The sequence below is a fragment of the Cibotium barometz genome, chromosome 36 (assembly GCF_041138505.1).
Source record: "Cibotium barometz isolate CiBa-2024 chromosome 36, ASM4113850v1, whole genome shotgun sequence".
In the NCBI taxonomy this organism is placed as follows: Eukaryota; Viridiplantae; Streptophyta; class Polypodiopsida; order Cyatheales; family Cibotiaceae; genus Cibotium; species Cibotium barometz.
In genome coordinates this window covers 16586537-16604454 of record NC_141081.1, presented here as the reverse complement: position 1 = coordinate 16604454, position 17918 = coordinate 16586537, and the positions used below count along the sequence as shown (strand labels likewise).

General features: G+C 47.8%; 2 protein-coding genes across 3 annotated transcripts in view; one reads left to right on the top strand and one right to left on the bottom strand.

The window, feature by feature from the left end:
* LOC147617539 (histone-lysine N-methyltransferase ASHR1-like) overlaps positions 1 to 16668 on the top strand; it is a 144779-nt gene extending 128111 nt beyond the window's left edge. For both annotated transcript variants that reach the window (XM_086775812.1, XM_086775811.1), the window contains 3 exons: positions 350 to 643; positions 738 to 977; positions 16430 to 16668. In XM_086775812.1, coding sequence (XP_086631938.1) covers positions 350 to 643; positions 738 to 977; positions 16430 to 16501 — 606 coding nt within the window. In that variant the 3' untranslated portion in view covers positions 16502 to 16668. The remainder of the gene's footprint in view (positions 1 to 349; positions 644 to 737; positions 978 to 16429) is intronic.
* On the bottom strand, positions 8562 to 13715 carry LOC147617540 (uncharacterized). The gene is made up of 5 exons (XM_086775376.1): positions 13520 to 13715; positions 13122 to 13353; positions 9695 to 11059; positions 9284 to 9599; positions 8562 to 9153 (listed from the first exon to the last, which is right to left on the bottom strand). The coding sequence occupies exons 1-5, from the start codon at positions 13713 to 13715 to the stop codon at positions 8728 to 8730; spliced, it is 2535 nt and encodes an 844-aa protein (XP_086631502.1). The 3' UTR covers positions 8562 to 8727.
* Positions 16669 to 17918: the final 1250 nt, after the last annotated feature.

Genomic DNA, 17918 nt, shown 5'->3' with positions numbered 1-17918 from the left:
ACTGTGGTTGGAGCCTTGACATCATACAGTGTCAGTGGGAAGAGTCACCTCCTTAGCATTAGTTGTTTAAATTGCAAGCCTACCCTATTGTCAAAGGTTTGTAACTCTGCTGATGAGTGTTCATTAAAACTGCAAATTCTAACTGTCTGGATTGTCTGCACATTCACAGGCAGTCTTGTAGTTTTATTTTGAGATTTGCTAAAACACTGTGATCGGAGGCTTGAAATTTACCTTAGCATTAGTTGTTTAAATTGCAAGCCTACCCTATTGTCAAAGGTTTGTAACTCTGCTGATGAGTGTTCATTAAAACTGCAAATGCTAATTGTTTGGATCGTCTGCACATTCACAGGGGGTGCTGTGCAATATCAAAGGTTGTGGTGGAGTGGTGGTGAAAAAGCCTCAAGAAGCAATAGGTTTATCAGCTGATCAAGCTCTTGCGTTATGGCAATGTGATTCATGTTCTGGTGTTTTGGATCCAGCACTAAATTCTTCCCAAGATAGGCCTTTGAATGAAAGGCCATGGGATTTGGTAGCTCATGGACACGAGAAACTGTATGCAGCCATAGTGGTGTACAAGGAAAGGCGCTTCAAGGATGCTCGAGTACTGCTAGAAAATTTTATTTCAGAGTTTACAGGGAAGCTGGTATGCATTCTCATGATACCTTTATGGACAATGCTTTTTTGAACATCATGGGCGTCACTGTGGCGTGTCATGTGATGAAGTACTGTGTTTGCAGCACCCTTTACATGTGCTAATGTTCGATGCATTGACACCATTAATGAATTGTTGCCGAGTTCTTGGGGATGCGGAAGGTGGTGCAAGGGTGTGCAGAAATATAATCAATTGCTTAGAAAAGGTGTTAAATGGGCCATCTCTTGAACTGGCCAACTTCTATTTCTGCCTGGGAGAAATGTACTCCGAGCGTGCAGATTCAGTGGATATCTCCCCAGTTTTAGCAAAACGATACAAAAGACAGGTGAGAATGTGGCATTTAAAAAAAACTGAAAGTTTGTCTCCTCGTTAAGGCTGGTGTTTTTGAATAATATCTATATTCTGCATACCATTACTGTCTTTGTGTGCCCTAGTGTCCACTGCGTTGTATGATGTTGTTGAAGGAGGGCTGTCAGGACAGTCAAGACACATAAAGGAGGACTTACTAGCCATTGTCAAGACACCTCTGTGCGTAACGCAGAGCTGATTGAAGTGAACCATGCTTAGAAGGTTCATTGAAGTGTTGGAACTTGTGATAGATGCTTTCATACATTTGCTATACAATTATACTTGAACAAGCTGGAAAAACCATTCCCAAAACCAAAGGACAGCTGAACGTTCCCATGAACAAGCCAGGACACTATTTTGAAAGTGATCAAATGATTGCCGTGTTGCCTGTCGTGTACAAGGGAAAGACTCCGCAATCTTAGATGGTGGCGCTGGTGTTAGCATAATCACCTAGGATTGCTCGGAGGCTTGGGGAAGCCCACTACTAGAGACCAGTCCCATGGTCAAGATTGCGTTACGGGAAATCAACAAAACCGTTGGTCGTCCTTAACGATGCGAAAATCATGACCTTCGAGCTAAACTTTCACCACTCGTTTGTGGTGATGGATTCCCAAAGAAGAGGGTCATACACCAAGGACTTCCATGAGAGACGTAAGGTTGGTTCATGATTGGGAAACCGATCACATTTATATATGCAAGGGTAACCAATCCTTCATGATAGATTTGAAAACTGGGAAGACTTATCCAATGACTTGAGGAATTCTTGCAAAAGAGTCCGATACAACTGTCTGGACCACTTAGGTCAATATTTGCAAACGTTGCAACAAGTTGTTAGACAGTGAAGGTGGGAACTGGGATTACGAGCCGCTCGCACAGCTTGACGACTCTGAGGATTGCATTCATCTCTTAGTGACCATGAACACTCTTACACATAAGCTTGGAACAAGGTTTGCAAGACTTGATGGAATGGAAATAACCTTCCTTGTCATGCTTAGTGCAGCTCTTTTTGGAGCTAACAGTGAAGGGTTGCTAGTGAATCATCTAGCGATGACTTCTTTGTGGAAGAAGCCACTTCCACATTTCCCACATGCACCTGGCCAAGAAAGAGGAACCATGCATGAAGTCTAAGAAGTATGACGTGGATTCACACGAGACCTACACCAAGCAATGGGAAGTTGAACTAAACAAGATCACCCTCCCTCTCGGCCAAGACAGTGACCATTAAAGGTGACAAGGAGCCCACGAGGTCCAAGTAAGCCAAGCTCTCCCGAGCGTCTAGACACAAGCTCAACCAAATCAAGGCAAAGGCGGAAAAGGAAGCTAAACTTAAAGAGCTCGCCATGCCTCAAGAGGAAGATCTGAGGCAAGTGCCTAAGTACGAAGTCCTACAACATTGGGGACAGAGTGGTACACAATGAGAGGGCTTTAAGAAGTCCGTCTGGAAGTAGTGAAACACACCATCCCTCTCACTAAAGGCGCAAAACCATCAAAACAGAGCCCACCACATGAATCCAAATTTCGGACTAATAGTACAAAAAGAGCTAGACAATCTCATAAACACGGGATTTGTGTATGAGATTGAGCACACCGAGTGGTTGTTAGCGATAGTGATTGTTCCCAAGAGCGGAAAGCTTAGAGTGTGCATTAACCTCAAAAATATTAATGCCACCGTAGTCTGTTATTACTATCCCCTACTATATAGTGACCACTTGTTGGAGAGCCTCGCCGGAGAAGGAGAGGCTTACAACTTCTTGGATAGCTTCTTAGGCTACAACCAAGCAACGATCGGTCCAATAGATCAATACAAGACAACCATTGCTACAGAGCGGGAAGCCCATGCTTATCGCATCATGCCATTTGGCTTGACTAATTCCATGCCACTTGGCATTTGAGTTAAGCATGGAGTCATTCTTGGATACATCATTTCCAAGAGTGCTCCCACCACTTTCCAACGCTTGATGTGCATAACTTTGTGCACTCAAAGTGGAAGGAGCATCTTGCTTATCTTAGACTAGTCTTTGAGAGAGAGAGACTCTATCGCATCTCATTAAATCTACTCAAATGCCAATTCTGGGTTAAGCATGGAGTTATCCTTGGACGCATCATTTCGAAGAATGGTATCTCCAGAGACGAGAATAAGATCCGTGTGATCTTAGAATTACCACCACCCATATGTACAAGGGGGTGTAGAGATTCATGGGGCATGTGAGGTATTACAAAAGATTCATCTTCTTGTATGCCATATATGTTAGACCTTTGTACAAGCTGCCAATTCTCTCGAATGGACAGACGAATGTCAATGGGCATATGAAAAGCTAAAGTAGGCATTATAAAGCACACCTATGTTGAGATCCCTCAATTGGGATCTGATTTTCCATGTGCATATCACTGCTTTAACATTCGCTATTAGTGGATGCGTGTTAGCACAATCAAGGAAGCATGATATGGAATTTTGTTGTGACCTTTGCTAGGAGTCATTTCAATGATGCTGAACGCAACTACCCCACTGAGAGAGAGGCTTTAGCCATGGTGTACGCTGTAAAGAAGTACATATAAACAAATTGAGTCGTGCGCAACCCCCCCCCCCCCCCCCGGTGCCCTCACACCTCCCGGCCCGCCCCCCCACGGAGCCGTGCCCTCACGCCCCCAACCCCCACGTGTCGTGCCCTCACATGTGCCCGGCCCCCGCGGTGCCGTGCCCTCACACCGCGGTGTCGGGCTCTCACACCCCCTGGCCCAGCCCCCCGGAGCCCTCATGCCCCCCGCGGAGCCGTGCCCTCACACCGCGGTGTCGGGCCCTCACACCCCCCTCACACCCCCTGGCCCAGCCCCCCGGAGCCCTCATGCCCCCCGCGGAGCCGTGCCCTCATGCCCCCACGGCCCGGCTCGGCCCTCATGCCTACCCTCACACCTCCCGGCCCCCCAGAGCTGTGCCCTCCGGGGTGCATGAGGGCACGGCTCCAAGGGCTAGGGTGCGTGAGGGCCCTAGATGCCCACACCTTGGACATAAAGACTCCCCCCTCCCCCCCGTTCGCTTCTCTGCCACCCCGTCTCAGCGTAATCCTTGCCCTTTTTTCGCCTTTCGTTTTTTTGTTGCTTCCCCTTCTTTGCTGCCTGCCCCTTCCCTCTCCTCGTTGCACTGTCCCCCCCCCCCCCCCCCCCCTCTTTCTTTCCCTCTTCTATTCCCTTTCTCTTTTCGTTTCCTCCCTCTCCTCCCGTGCAGGTTGATGTTTCCAGGCCTCTGGGGTTTTTAGTTCTTTTGGCAAGCTTCGGTTCATTCTAGACTTTAGTTTGAGGAGGACTCCATGGCAGCCACTCCGTCATCCCCGATCGAAGCCGCCGTTGCTTGCATTTCCTTCTCCAAAGCGGATCTACAGGTTTTTGCCACCACGACTGTTGTCTCACTTGAGGCCTGGTCTGCAAAATTGTTGGTAGCCGCCCCACGCGCGGACAACTCAGGGATCTTTTTCAGGCCAACCTCATTGGTGAACTTGCAAAGATCACCAATATTCACCATCTAGGGCGCGGATACTACCAGGCCGAGTTTGACTCGCCAACGGTGTCAGACTGAGTCATGCAGCTGGGTCCCCTTGCACTGCATACGGCGTAGGCCTTCTTTGCTTGGTGGAAGCACGGCTTCGATCCTGCGTCTGACCCATTGGCTGGCGTTTCGGGCTTCCCAGTCACAGTTTGCTTCCTAGGCCTTGCGAAGGAGTACCTTCCTCTTCTCCTGGTGATTAGTGGTGCCATTTGGAGAGTGATGGAGTCCTCCCCCACCGCTGCCTCGGCCCTCGCGAGGGCAGTTAGGATTCCATCCCTCTGCATCTGTGTGGCCTCGGTGGAGTCAGTACCACATTGTATTTCTATTCCTAGCCTCTGCATCTGTGTGGCCTCGCTGGAGTCAGTACCACATTGTATTTCTATTCCTAGCCTCCGAGGGGACCCCATACAGCAGCGCGTGGAGTATTCTGGCCTCCCAGGCCAATGCTTCATTTGTGGACAGATGGGTCACTTAGCTAGAGCTTGCTCTCGGCAGCAGTCCAAGAGACCGCCTCTGGTTGTTCCTCCCCTCGGTTCTCGTGCTGACCCTCACCAGGGGGTAGAGAGAGGTGCAAGCCCTCAGGCAGCAGAGCACTAGATCGCGACATCGGGTGACCCAGCGGACGGTGAGTGGTAGACGGTTGGACCGCGCTCGGGCCGCCAGACGACCACTAGAGTCGAGCGCCGCCGTCGAGCGTGCCAGGCCGGCAGATATGAGGCCCCGACTCCAGATGACCCAACTATCGGCAAGTGGTGGACCACTGGCTTGTGCTTGGGCTGCCAGACGACCATCCGAGTCGAACGCCGCCGCCGCTGCGTGTGCCAAGCTGTCAAATATCAAGAGGATTCAATTCTATGATAGAACCGTTATGAGCATTTATCCTAGCACTTTTCCGTTGGTGACGTGCCCTCTCCAGTCCCGGAGCGGGACCCTCCGGCCCCACCAGTATGGCAGCCGATACCTCATCGAGATCATCCCCCCCCCCTTCCCCCCTCTCTCCGGCCCTCAGTGTTCTGAGAGGCCGGTCGTCCTCTCTAAGCCCCATGGCGGGCCCCTCCCCCCAGCTTTCCTCTCCGATGGATCCCCCTTAGCAGCACCCCTCCTTGGCCTCTCCGTCCTTGCGCCCTCTCTCGTCGCCACCGCCGCATCCCCCACCTCCTCCCCCTCCTCCTTGCCCAGTCTCGTCACTGACTTTACCCACCGAAGCGCAGTCCGCCCCTCCTTTATCATCCGAGGCAGCGTGCGGGATTAGTCCGTCGCTTGATTCACTGATTCTCCGATCTGATAGAGATGACCATCGCTGCCTCCCCGGTGAGGGCTCTCCCGCAGGCTGTCGTCTTGTGGAGGCAGTTTGTGGGATTAGTCCGTCGCTTGATTCACTGATTCTCCGATTCGGTAGAGATGACCATCGCTGCCTCCCCGGTGAGGGCTCTCCCACCAGAGTCCCCAGGTGGGGCCCCCATGATCCTGGGAGAGTCTGTGGACTATAGTTTCTTCCGATGTCTGCCAACGGAAGAGATTGACATGCTGAGGAGACAGTAGCCCTTGTTCGTGTATGTGTGGTTTTTCACCACTTCAAGCCCTCTACACCAGATAATGGCGTGATGTAGCCCCAAGGACAGAGTGGGATCCTGAGTTAGTGGTAGCTGCTATTCAGGGTCAGGCAGTTGAACTCTTCTCCATGATCTCTGCATCACCGAGGGCCATAGTGGAGAGCCATAGACATTCTTTTCCTCCAAGAGCATCATCTCTCAGAGGGGCGCACCCGTAGATGCGGGAAGATTCCTCCAAGCAGGAGTCGTACTTTCTGGTCCCCATCCTTTGGCCCCTTAGGGACACAGGGAGGGGTGTGTGTTTCTGTCAACGACAAGTAGCTGTTGCCAGCAGTGACTGACTCAAGGGTCATTGTCCCGCGGCAGGCACAGTGGATTACCATTACTATTGGAGAGCCTATAGTGTTGGCTTCCTCATCATCTATGCTCTGAACGTTGCTGCAGGTAGAGCCCTCTTCTGGAGCTCGATACGGCAGGCCCTCCGTCAGGCTGACTTTTGGTGCTTGGGCGGTGACCTTAACATGATTGAGGGAGCACAGGACATGCTTGGAGGTGGCACGGCCACAATTTCAGGAGCAGAGTACTTAGCCTGGGAGGAGATGATTCTTGTAGTCGGGACAGGACCCTTGGCATCTTCCAAACTTTGGGCGTAGCCCTGGGAGCCTTTTCTTCTCGAGATTGGATAGGAGCACTGGCCCCAACCTCTCTAAACTTGACAGGTTTTATGTTGATGAGTGGGCTTGTAGCCTGGTTGGTATTTTGGTAGGTACTTCCTTTTCAGATCACGTCCCGGTTATTTTGTCCTTAGAAGACCCCTGGAGGCATGACGGGCATGTGAGCTCGAGGATTCTGGACAGTCTCATTCGGGACCCCGAGATATGCAGCAGGATAGAGCAGATATGGGGTGGGATTGGATTTTCTTTCAGGCTCTGCTGCGTGCACATTGGATGAGGGCTTATAGGGGAGATCATCAGTTTCTTGTAGGAGGCAGCCCAGAGAAAATTAGAGGGTTTCCGGGAGCAGGAGAGGAGTTTGAGGATTCGTCTTGCCTCTCTCCAACAGCTTAAGGAGAGGTCCCCAGATAGCCAGTGGATCGAGAGTCAGGTCGCTGCTGCTTGCATGGAGATTAGATCCATAGAGGAGAGGAGGGTGGAGTATAGCTATCATGCTAGGGCCTCTTTCTGGACATAGGTAGGCATCAGATTCACACGGGATTTCTTCGAGATAGTTGGACCCCACAGAAGGAGAGATGGTATTCGTAGGTTGCGTGGCTAGGATGGAGCTATTGTTTCAGATCCCCCCCCCCCCCAAAAGGTGAGAGTCATCGCCACAGACTTTTTTCGATTCCTCCTCACTGGTGCCCCGACATGTTCACAGGTGGTGGACTCATACGAGGGGGTGGTTTTCCCTTCTCTTTGGTCATTTTTATTGACACCATTTACTTCTGAGGAGTTGGCGGAGGCATTGACGACATTTCCGAGGCACAAATGCCCAGGGGCGGGCTTCCAGTCTCCTTCTTTCTTCGCCATTGGGACCTCATGGAAGGTGGCCTTCGAGCTACCTTCAATGAGATTATGATTATAGGTGCCATGATAGAGAGGCTCTCAGAGGGCTTGATTCACTTGATTCCTAGGGAGGGTGATTACAAATTGGAGATCCGGCAATGGAGACCCATCACTCTCCTTGGGACAGTCTACAAGCTATTGGCCAAAGCCATCAGTAGGAGACTTCAGCCTTTTCTCCTAGACTTGATCCATGACACTCAGAGTGGCTTTGTTCACAATAGGAGCATCCTGGACAAAATATTTACCTTCTGGGAGGCGACAGCTTTGGCCAAGATGCGGTAGCACGACCTCATCGTGCTTCTCCTAGATTTCGAGAAAGCGTATGATAGGGTGGATTGGAGCTTTCTGGAGGGCACGATGAGCCGGATGGGATTTTCCGTGGAGTGGATTCTTGGGGTTTCAGGACACTACTCAGCCTCGCATACATAGTTGCCACACGTTTTTTGAAACGCGTTTTTGAAACGTGTTTGAAACGTTTCAAAAACGTTTCAAACAAATTTCCAAAAGTTTTTTAAAAGTTTTTTTCAAATTTTTTTTCAGGTGTTTTTTCCAGGTTTTTTTTAGGGGGGTGTCCATAAATTTATGTTTGGTACAGTTTAATGCTAAAATCTACATTCAACTTTCATATACATGAATCATGATACATCATGAATGATGAATCCATGATTCAAATTTCATACTGAATCCTGATTCTTAATACATCATACATGATTACAATTTACATCATACAATGATCATACATGTAACATGAATCATGATACATCATACATGATACATGGCAGTCTTCAGGAATCAGGAATTAGATCATAGATGGCAAAAACCCATATAATTATTAATAGCATAACCAGTTTGAAGTTACAAGTTACAACTTACAACATACTAAGCAACATACTAAGCACTAGTGAATAGTGTCAAATGATAAATCTGAAATCTGAAATACAGATGTCTGTACCGAAAGACCAAATACAAAAACTCTGAAAAAACAAATGGTCTCCAATGTCTGGAGTCTGGACTCTCAACTCTAGACTCAAGTGTCAAGAGTCAAGAGTCACTAGTAGTAACTAGTAACTACTCAGCATCATCCTCCTCTGAGGAATGTGAGTCTGTGTCGTAAGAAGATGAAGCCTCAGCCTCAGCCTCAGCACTCGTAGATGCATGATCTGCTGATGTCGGTGCCCGTGATCGTGTCATAGTAGCTGGTGCCATCATCTCCTCGTATAGCATGGCATAGATGTCGCGCTCCTCAGCAGGGATCTCTGGTACGTCCTTCACTTTCTCTATGTCGATCTTGTCGACATTCACTTGGCGCGGCTCAATGGGATTGCCTTGCTGCTCAATTAAACGGAGGTTGCAATGACAATACACCAACCGTTCTAATTGAGCAGTGGACAATTTGTTCCTCTTCTTTGTATGGAAGAGGGCCCATGTGCTCCAGTTTCTCTCACATGGACCAGAGCTGCAATCCTGTGAGAGGACTCGTAATGCAAGGCGTTTCTGTCAAAAGATAACAGAAAACTTTATAAATAATAAGAAGAAACAACTTATATAAGTTGTAAGTACTAAGTTGTTACTTCAAAGTGCAAACTTATTACATGTAAGTTGTAACTTGTCAGTGGGCACTTACCAGAACTGGAGTACCGATGCCATATTTCTCCCACCAAGAGACTGGCTGAAGCTGAGTCTCTCTCAAAACTGCAGTGGCTCTCCCAAAGGCATGACTCCCATTCCGAAATACTAGGAGCTCATCCTCTAACTTCCTGAGGAGCTGAACATCACCTCCAGTCCAGGTCTGGATGTAAGACTGCCATCCCTCTTCTAGCTCCTCATTGTTGAACTGCTCCTCATTCCGCCATAGTGGGTGTAGTATATGGGCAACCGCATGGATTGGCCTATGAAACCAATCCCATCTACGGTTCCACACCTCCCTGATGTCCTGGATCCTGTTCAACGACACTTGGAAGCATGGAATTAATATCAATGTATAATGTGGCCACTGGCAACTAAAAGAACAACAATGACATACAATGATACATACCTCTCAGCTGATAGTATAGTGCATCGATCTAGGGCCTCTCCAATGCGGTCCATGAACTCATATAAGAGTCCAAGGGTGCTGCCCTCCATGTCCGTAATGCGAAGCACACTATATATAGGCTGAGTGGCCGTGACAAGTGCAAGGGCCTCAGCCCACCAAGTGTCTCGCATTACCGCGCGCACAAATGCTACTGCCTTGGGATGCTCTCTATCATCCCATGCCATCCACTCCTGAGAGACAACAGTGCGGAGTAAACCTGTACGGACCCGCACAAGCCTCTCAACCACAATGAGCATGTAAGCAAACCTGGTGTTTGAGGGCTTCAACAACTCCAAATCACTGTGTGCACGAAACATAGCTAAAACCTTTGGCCTCTTGGTGACAAACTTCACCATGCTCCGAGAAGTACTAAAGAGGTCGGCAATCCACCCAATTTTGGCCACATCCTCTATCAAGAGGTCCAAGCTGTGTGATGCACATGGAGTCCACACTATCTTTGGAAACTCATCCTCTAACATCCTGCCCATAGATACACAATTTGACCCATTATCTGTAACTACCTGCACTATGTTCTCTGGGCCAATCTCTAGCACTGCCTCACGCAAATGTCTCCATATGAATGCTCCAGTAACAACTGTACCTGGAACCGAGGCATCAATGGCACGCAAAAACATTGTGCCCTTACAACAGGACACCAAAATGTTATATACATTTCTCTTTCTCATGTCTGTCCAGCCATCACAAAGCAATGTGCATCCATATTTCTGCCAGGTTGCCTTCAAAGGCTCCATCTCAAGCTCCACTGCCTTCTTCTCCTTCCTTAAGTGGGTTTTGCGAAGGGACTCATAAGATGGACCCTCCCACTCATACCCAATGCGGCTGATAGCTTTAATGGCCTTCTTCCAACGAGGAGTACGCACGACGTGAAATGACAAAGCGCATTGTATAAACAACTTTGTCAATTCACGTGTGGCCTCCTTGACAGCTTGCTTTTGTATGCCTGCTTTAATGCCTGCCCTCTTTAGAGAAGGCACGGTGGGCAATGAAGATCTGTGGGCTACAGGAATGGAGCTAGACCCACCTGCTTGACTCTGCAAATCATCCTCTGTCCTAGCTCTTTTGGACACATCACCTACAGAATCTGTATCTTGTACATCATCATCAATAGGCTGAATTCCCTTTGCTGCTTCATGTTCTCTCTTCCATTGCTGAAGAGACGCTACAACCTCTCTTGGTACTTGACTGCAAGGGCCAATGCCTTCCCCTCTTACTCCTGTAAAATGGGCCTTTACCCTAATAATAGACCCACCTGACACTTTGGCACAAAAATTGCATTTCCACCTTTCTGTGCCTGAACCCCCATATCTGCTCACAGGAGTTACGTGGTTCCACATGGCATCCTTAGCCCGAGGCATGATGAATGAATGAAGAAATTTGGGCAACCTGGCAAGAAATGCCCAAATTTCAAATCTGAAATTTGGTCCAAAATCAGAAAAAATCAGCATTTAGGGTTATTAAAAACCTGAGAAGCAGGGTGCGTAGGGGCCGGAGGAGTAGGCTTGGTGCGTAGGCAAGGTGTGCATGCACCAATGTAGGCAACCTGGCAAAAAATGCCCAAATTTCAAATCTGAAATTTGGTCCAAAATCAGAAAAAATCAGGATTTAGGGTTAGTACAAACCTGTTACCTACGGTGCGTAGGGGCCGGGGGAGAAGGACTGGTGCGTAGGTAGGGGTGCAAGCAAACCTGGAAGACTTCAAAGGCTGGAAACGTCTCTTTCAAGCGTCACTTTCAAAACTGAAATGCCAGGAGATACTGCATCGTACGTTTTCTATCATAAAAAAAAACTGGCCCAGCAAAAAAACGCGTTTCAAACGTTTGAAACGTTTGCACGTTTCAAACGAGTAGCCTAAAGTTTGAAACGCGTTTTTTTGCAACTATGCTCGCATAGCCAGGTCCTCGCTTAGGGAGCCCGAGGTGACAGATTTCTCCTCTCCTGTTCAGGTCGGCGGGGCTGTCCGTTGGCACCGTACCTCTTTCTTTTCGTCATGGAGGCCGTGAACAGTTTTCTCTCTACCCAGGAAACCGGACTCTAGGGATTGCGTCTTCCCCTCCCTATGTAAGAGGAATTTCTTGATTCAGAGTCTGCAGATGACACAGTAGGCTTCCTTTTAGGAGATGTTAGGAATCTTCAGAGATTCGTGGAGGCGATTGAGATTTTCTACCGCGTATCAAGAGCGCAGATCAACTGGCACAAGTCGTGTGGTTTTTGGGTAGATTTAGCACCCGCCCCGACTTGGCGAGCAAGTGAGGCTTTCCAAGTTGGCATTGATATCTCTCCCTAGCAGCAACTTGCTCTGCTTCTTTTGAGTATTCAGAAGAAGCGCACTATAACTCCTAAGTTGAAGAAAGTCAACCGGGGGGCCTCAAACCCCAGTTCCATCCTCCTTGAACCCTGTCAAAACTGCTCAAAACTCAAGGCTTTTATGAAGGGAACCCCTACAATTGGGTTCTGAGGTCAAATGAAACTGCACCACAAACAAGCAGACTTCAGCTCTTGGCATCGACAATCTCCTCCCTCGTGGCCACTTTATTGGTTTGGTCGTGGGAGCCGCCCAGCACGTGGTCAGATTGGGGATTTGCTTCAAGCAGGCCTCGTTGGCAAGCTCAAGAAAATCATCGATATTCATTTTCTTGGTCACGGCTACACCTAGGTAGATTTCGACTTTTCTGCAGGCTGACAAGGTGCTTCAGTGGAGTACCATCGCAATACAACAGCTCAGGCATTCTTCGTTCGATGGCACCATGACTTCGACCCCGCATCCGATCCCCATGCAGGACTGTTTGGCTTTATTGTCACAGTTTGCTTCCCAGGCCTCCGAAAGGAGTATATTTCCCTCCTGCAATATATTTGCCGATTGATTGGATAGGTTTTAGAATCCCCCCAGACTGCTGTCTCTTTGGTGAGGCCAGGGCCTCCAGCAGGGTATGCATTGCCTCTCCGGATGCTCTCCCGCAGGTCATTGCGCTGCCCAGCCTCCTCTAGGAGGGGCTGATAATGCAACGCGTGAAGTATTCAGGTCTCCCCTGGGAAGTGCTTCATTTGTAGACAGATGGGACACTTGGCTGAAGCCTTCCATTGATGTCAGGCCCGTCGAGGTCGCCCCTCTGATCTGCACCAAGTTCCCCCAAAAGGAACGGAGGAGCCGAGTGGCCAGCCTTCACAGCCAGATGGATAGGTGCCTCGCTAGGTAGACCTGACGCCCCACCACCAGCCTCCCCAGCGACAGGCTCAACACATAGGTCGCAGGCCACTGATCCCCCCCCCCCCTCCCCCCAACAAATGCTCAGTTGGCGACAGCTAGAGGGTGAGGATCGGGGGACCCCGGAGGCGATGGTACCTACTGGTTTCCGTTTCGAGCATTTACCTCAGGACCAGGATCTTGATGGCGAGGCGGCCCCTCGGGTTCACAATTCCCCTGTCCAAATGCCGCTCCTCGACGTTGATGATAAGCCGCGCCCCCCTTTCCTGGTTCCTTCCAGCCTCTTCCCTCCTCTCCTCTCCTCCGCCTCCTGCTCCTCTTAATTCCCTTCGCCTTTCCTCTTTATTCCCTTCACCTTCCCGCGACTCTTGATCTTCTTGACGAAGATAGCTTGGCTCTGTGTGACACCTGATTGACGAGTTCTCTGACCCAGTGGAGATGATGATGTTAGCCTCCCTTGTGGCTTCCTTGTCACCTGAGTTCCCACATTAACCCCGCCCCCGCGCGCCCCCTGCGTGTATGATGGGAGAGTTGTTTGATCACAGCCTCTTCTGATGCTTTACCTGTGGATTCAGTGAGTTCTGGGAGACTTTGGCTCCTTTGTGAGTCTGTGTGATCTACCACCTCTCGCGGTCCACTACCCCCAACAATGGCACATCGGTCTTCTCCTTCTCCCTCAGTATCACCCCTTGAAGTGAGTGGGACTGCGAGACGGCGTCCTCTGATATCCATTCTCAGGCAGTCGCGCTTCCCCTCCATGTTGGAGATGCAGAACTTAGTGATATAGTCACCAACTGCTGGCCCCTAGCACGCACGGAGGTAGGAGGGTCAGGGCACCGGAACCAGGATGGATCCCTCGCCTTCTCGAGTCTAGAGGTGGTCTTGTTTTTCTTTCTGCATGTGTCAATGCGGCGGTACCCCTTACGCCGGCTTATCACTACCTCTACTATGATGGGTGGAGCCATGAGTATGCATACAGAAGGGCGACAACAGAGTGGGTCTTCATGGAAGGCCAGTTAAGGACTCACACAGTGGGTGATCATCAGGATTGGGGAGGATCGCCTCAATATTTATGCCCCCAACAGGGCAGCGGGGCGGAAGGATTTTTGGATACATGTGCGACATCAACTAGTGTAGCACTTTTTGGCTCTTTCATGTCATGCCTTATATGCCTGCACTTGTGGTGGGGTCAGATTTTCTTCGACAATCTCCAGATTTGGGATAGGTGAATGTGCACTCCTTAGTCTTACCCAAGCTAAGCGAGCTATGAGGAAAAAGGAAAATACTTACCTAGTCATAGTTAATGAAGTTAGTGCCTCTAAACCAATTTCTTCGACAATCTCCAGATTTGGGATAGGTGAATGTGCACTCCTTAGTCTTACCCAAGCTAAGCGAGCTATGAGGAAAAAGGAAAATACTTACCTAGTCATAGTTAATGAAGTTAGTGCCTCTAAACCAATTTCCAAGGACACCTCGCATGAGCCATTCATTTCACAATTTTTGGATAGTTTTATGAATGAGTTACCTCCTGGATTATCTAATTCTAGACCAGAAGAGCATAGAATAAATCATTATCCATGGTAGGATTCTAAAGTAAAAAGAAATCCAGTCTTAGATTGAGGAGCTACTTGATAGGAAACTTATGAGGCCTAGTAGTTCACCATACGGAGCACTTTATGGGTTGGTTGTTGGGCTGAATGTCAACTTTGTAAAATCAAAGCTATTACTGCTGAAAAATTATGATTGGCATAGGTTACTCTTGCCATGACAAATTATGCCAGATAGCCAGATATCTTGGATATCCCATTGGATGGGACATCTCCCTCAAAGAAGAGACTGAGTGGGTGATGCAGAAACTACATCACAAATTTGAATATTGGAAGCTGTCTACATGGCCATTGCATGTACGTCTGCAAATAGTGCAATCTATAATTATGGCGTATGTGCAATTCTATCTCCCTTTATTGCCTTGGTCTCGCAGACAAATTGAACTTTTCATGTCTAAAGCCCTGGAATGCCTGTGGAAAACAAAAGCGAACTGAAAATTGGTTTGCTCACCTAAGATGCATGGTGGACTTAATATTCTCGATATCCATTATCATGTCCTCGTGAGGAAGACCTGATTTTGTGGCACAAACAAAGCCATGGGCTCGCATGTTGGGCAGTATGTGTGTCTCCATGTGTACAAAAGCATATGGACTTTGGGTCACCCATTATGATGATACAGTTTTTGGGCATTTTAATGGCAAAATCACGGGTTCTCCCTATGCTACTACTATCATTCAAGAGTGGAAAGCTTTGTTGTACCACCTACATTGGTTGGGCTGGCCCCCAAACCAAGGAAACTCTTTGACTATGGAGAGAATTCATTGGAGTAGGGTGTTTGAAGTGCCTCTTGCATTATCCCAGCGAAGGAAGGCCTATAACCTTTGCGTGCTTGGAATTCAAGCATTGTCATTTGGGATTGCGTCATAGATTGATTTGGAGGGTCATTATGGAGATGATGCAGCCAGTGCCTGTGCTTCAAGAAGAAGGTTGACTCAAAGACTGACTTTTTGACAGGTAGCTCCCTAGATATACCCCTCTTCTTTTTCATTAGCTCACTGTCTCTAAGGTGTACAAGCTCCTTTTGCGCAAACATAACCCACCCCCCCCCCCCCCCAACCCAAGGATTCATGAGCATGCGAATCATCTATGGAGGATGTCTAAATCCTTGCCTTGGTGGAAAGTCGCATTGGGATGGATATGGAAGAGCAAATTGCCCTTGAAACAACAATTGTTTCTATGGAGATGTATTATGGGTGCTTTTTCGATGGGGATTCTTTTGGCAAGTAGACATATTGGGTCAGCCTCATGCAGACGATGCTCTCCATGTGAGACAGTGCCCCATCTTCTGTGGTACTGCCCCCACTCTCGAGCCCTCGTGGACAGATTGTCAGGGCACCTACGGGCACAATTTCCAAGCAGACTTTTTAGGAGGCAATTTTGGCTATTTGGTTGACCGTCTCCACCATTGCCAACTCGTGCAATCTTTATGGATTGGACAAGATTCTGGGCACTCTGGACTATCTACCATGTCTGGAATCAGCTGCTTTTTTGTGTTGTTCATGTTGACCCTTTTTCCGTCTTCTGTAGATCACTTTACCAGTCTCTCAGAGATTCTTTTGATCTTGGAGAGCTCTAGCTCAAGGTGTTTTCCCACTGTTTTTGATCTGAGTCGTAGCTGTCCCACTCTGGGACAGCTATCAATGTACATTACTTTAATTAATGAAGCAGTGTTTTCACACACAAAAAAGTGTGTACATACGTATACGTGTGTGTGTGTGTGTATTTACACACTTTTTTTTGGTGTGAACCAACACACATGCATGTATGTATCTAGATACATACATACATACAGATAAATATGGAGAGAGAGAGAGAGAGAGAGAGAGAGAGAGAGAGAGACTTACAATGGATTTTATAATCTCCAGGCACAAGAGACGTTTCATCAAGTTCGCCATATACGAAAAATATGCCTAGGACGAGCCACTTTGTCATTATAGTTCGTTTGCAGAACTATATTTTGTTGTTGGATTCTGCTGTATATGATGTTTGGTGCGACCTCACATTTTATACCAGCATGAGTTTGTCTTCTTGCCTTAGTGCATAAGCTTTGTTACATTAAAGGATGTTTTTTGGGGGAAGCAGTCAATTATGGTTTGTTTTGTCATTTGGGTGCTGGTTTTAGTATATGAGTGCAGTTAAAGGTGTCACTCAGATACTTGTAAGCAGAGGCTTCTTGATGCTGCCTATGAGTATGCATGCTTTAAGGTTTACCTTATCTGTCTTTAGATCATGCATTTAAAAGGTGTTAATAGGTTTAGTAAGTTGCTCGATGAAGATATTTTTAGTCCTTGGTAAAGAGATGTCTTTTTCTGGAACTAGTTGATGTACAGAATAGAAGCTTCTACTGAAGTCAACAACTTAGAGTTGATATATATGGACAGCTTGAGCTTTGAATAAATGCTTGAAGTGCACTAGTGGAATGTTCAGAATCCTTTTAGCAATGGCCTGGATTTGATTTATGAGTTAGTTCATCGGGGGATATATTGATGACAGATATGGTTTGCTCAACAGAGATGTGATGGAGGAATTGTGGGGAAATGAAAACTTAGATAACAGGAATTCCATTTCAGTAGTGGCAACGATTTTATTATTTGGGTTTTTTGAACTTTCTTTTGTAAGACAAGGACTTCGAGGTGGTAGCTAATGATTCAGGGAGAGTAGATTTACGTTTATTGTAGAAGAATAGACTACTGGGGAGTGAGAAGACGGAAGATTCCGGTGTTGGGCGAACATGAGCATCTCCAAGGAACATGGCCTTGCTGAGGATTTCAATTTCGAGGGTCTCTTGATAGAAGCAATTGACACCATACCTATAGATACATAAATAAATGCGTGTGTGTGCGCACACGCGTGCACACACACACACTTTTTTTTTTGGTAAAACCAGTTAAAATTGCATTATATCATAAATGTACAAAGGGGTTTGACATAAAGAGGATGTCTAAACCCTAGAACTTAAAAACAGTAGTAAAAAAGTTCTATGCAAGAGACATGAAGATCACCCTCGTGTAACAGGCATCATACAAAGACTGCCTCAGTGAGGATCTAAAGGACTCATATGAATGAGACAGTGGCTGACCCAAGAAAGCATAATTATGCTGCATCCATATAATCCATAGTGCGCGCGCGCGCACACACACACACACACACACACACACATACATATATATGTATATTTTCACACCCTCGCCTTGGTTGGCGTATTAGCCAAGCATTTTGTTGTGAGATCGGGGCATTATATGTATGTACATATAGGAGTATCTGTATGTACATATAGGAGTATCTGTATGTTTATTGGTATGTGTGTGTGTGCGCGCGCATATGTGTATACACACAGTGTCAAGAGCTCGGGTG

Coding starts and splice junctions, on each gene's coding strand:
- LOC147617540 (XM_086775376.1), bottom strand. CDS start 13,715: ATGGAGGGGAAGCGCGACTGCCTGAGAATGGATATCAGAGGACGCCGT. Junction 13,354..13,519: donor AGAACTCACTGAATCCACAG/GTAAAGCATCAG, acceptor GGTGTCACACAG/AGCCAAGCTATCTTCGTCAA. Junction 11,060..13,121: donor ATCAAGATCCTGGTCCTGAG/GTAAATGCTCGA, acceptor TCCTGTGAGCAG/ATATGGGGGTTCAGGCACAG.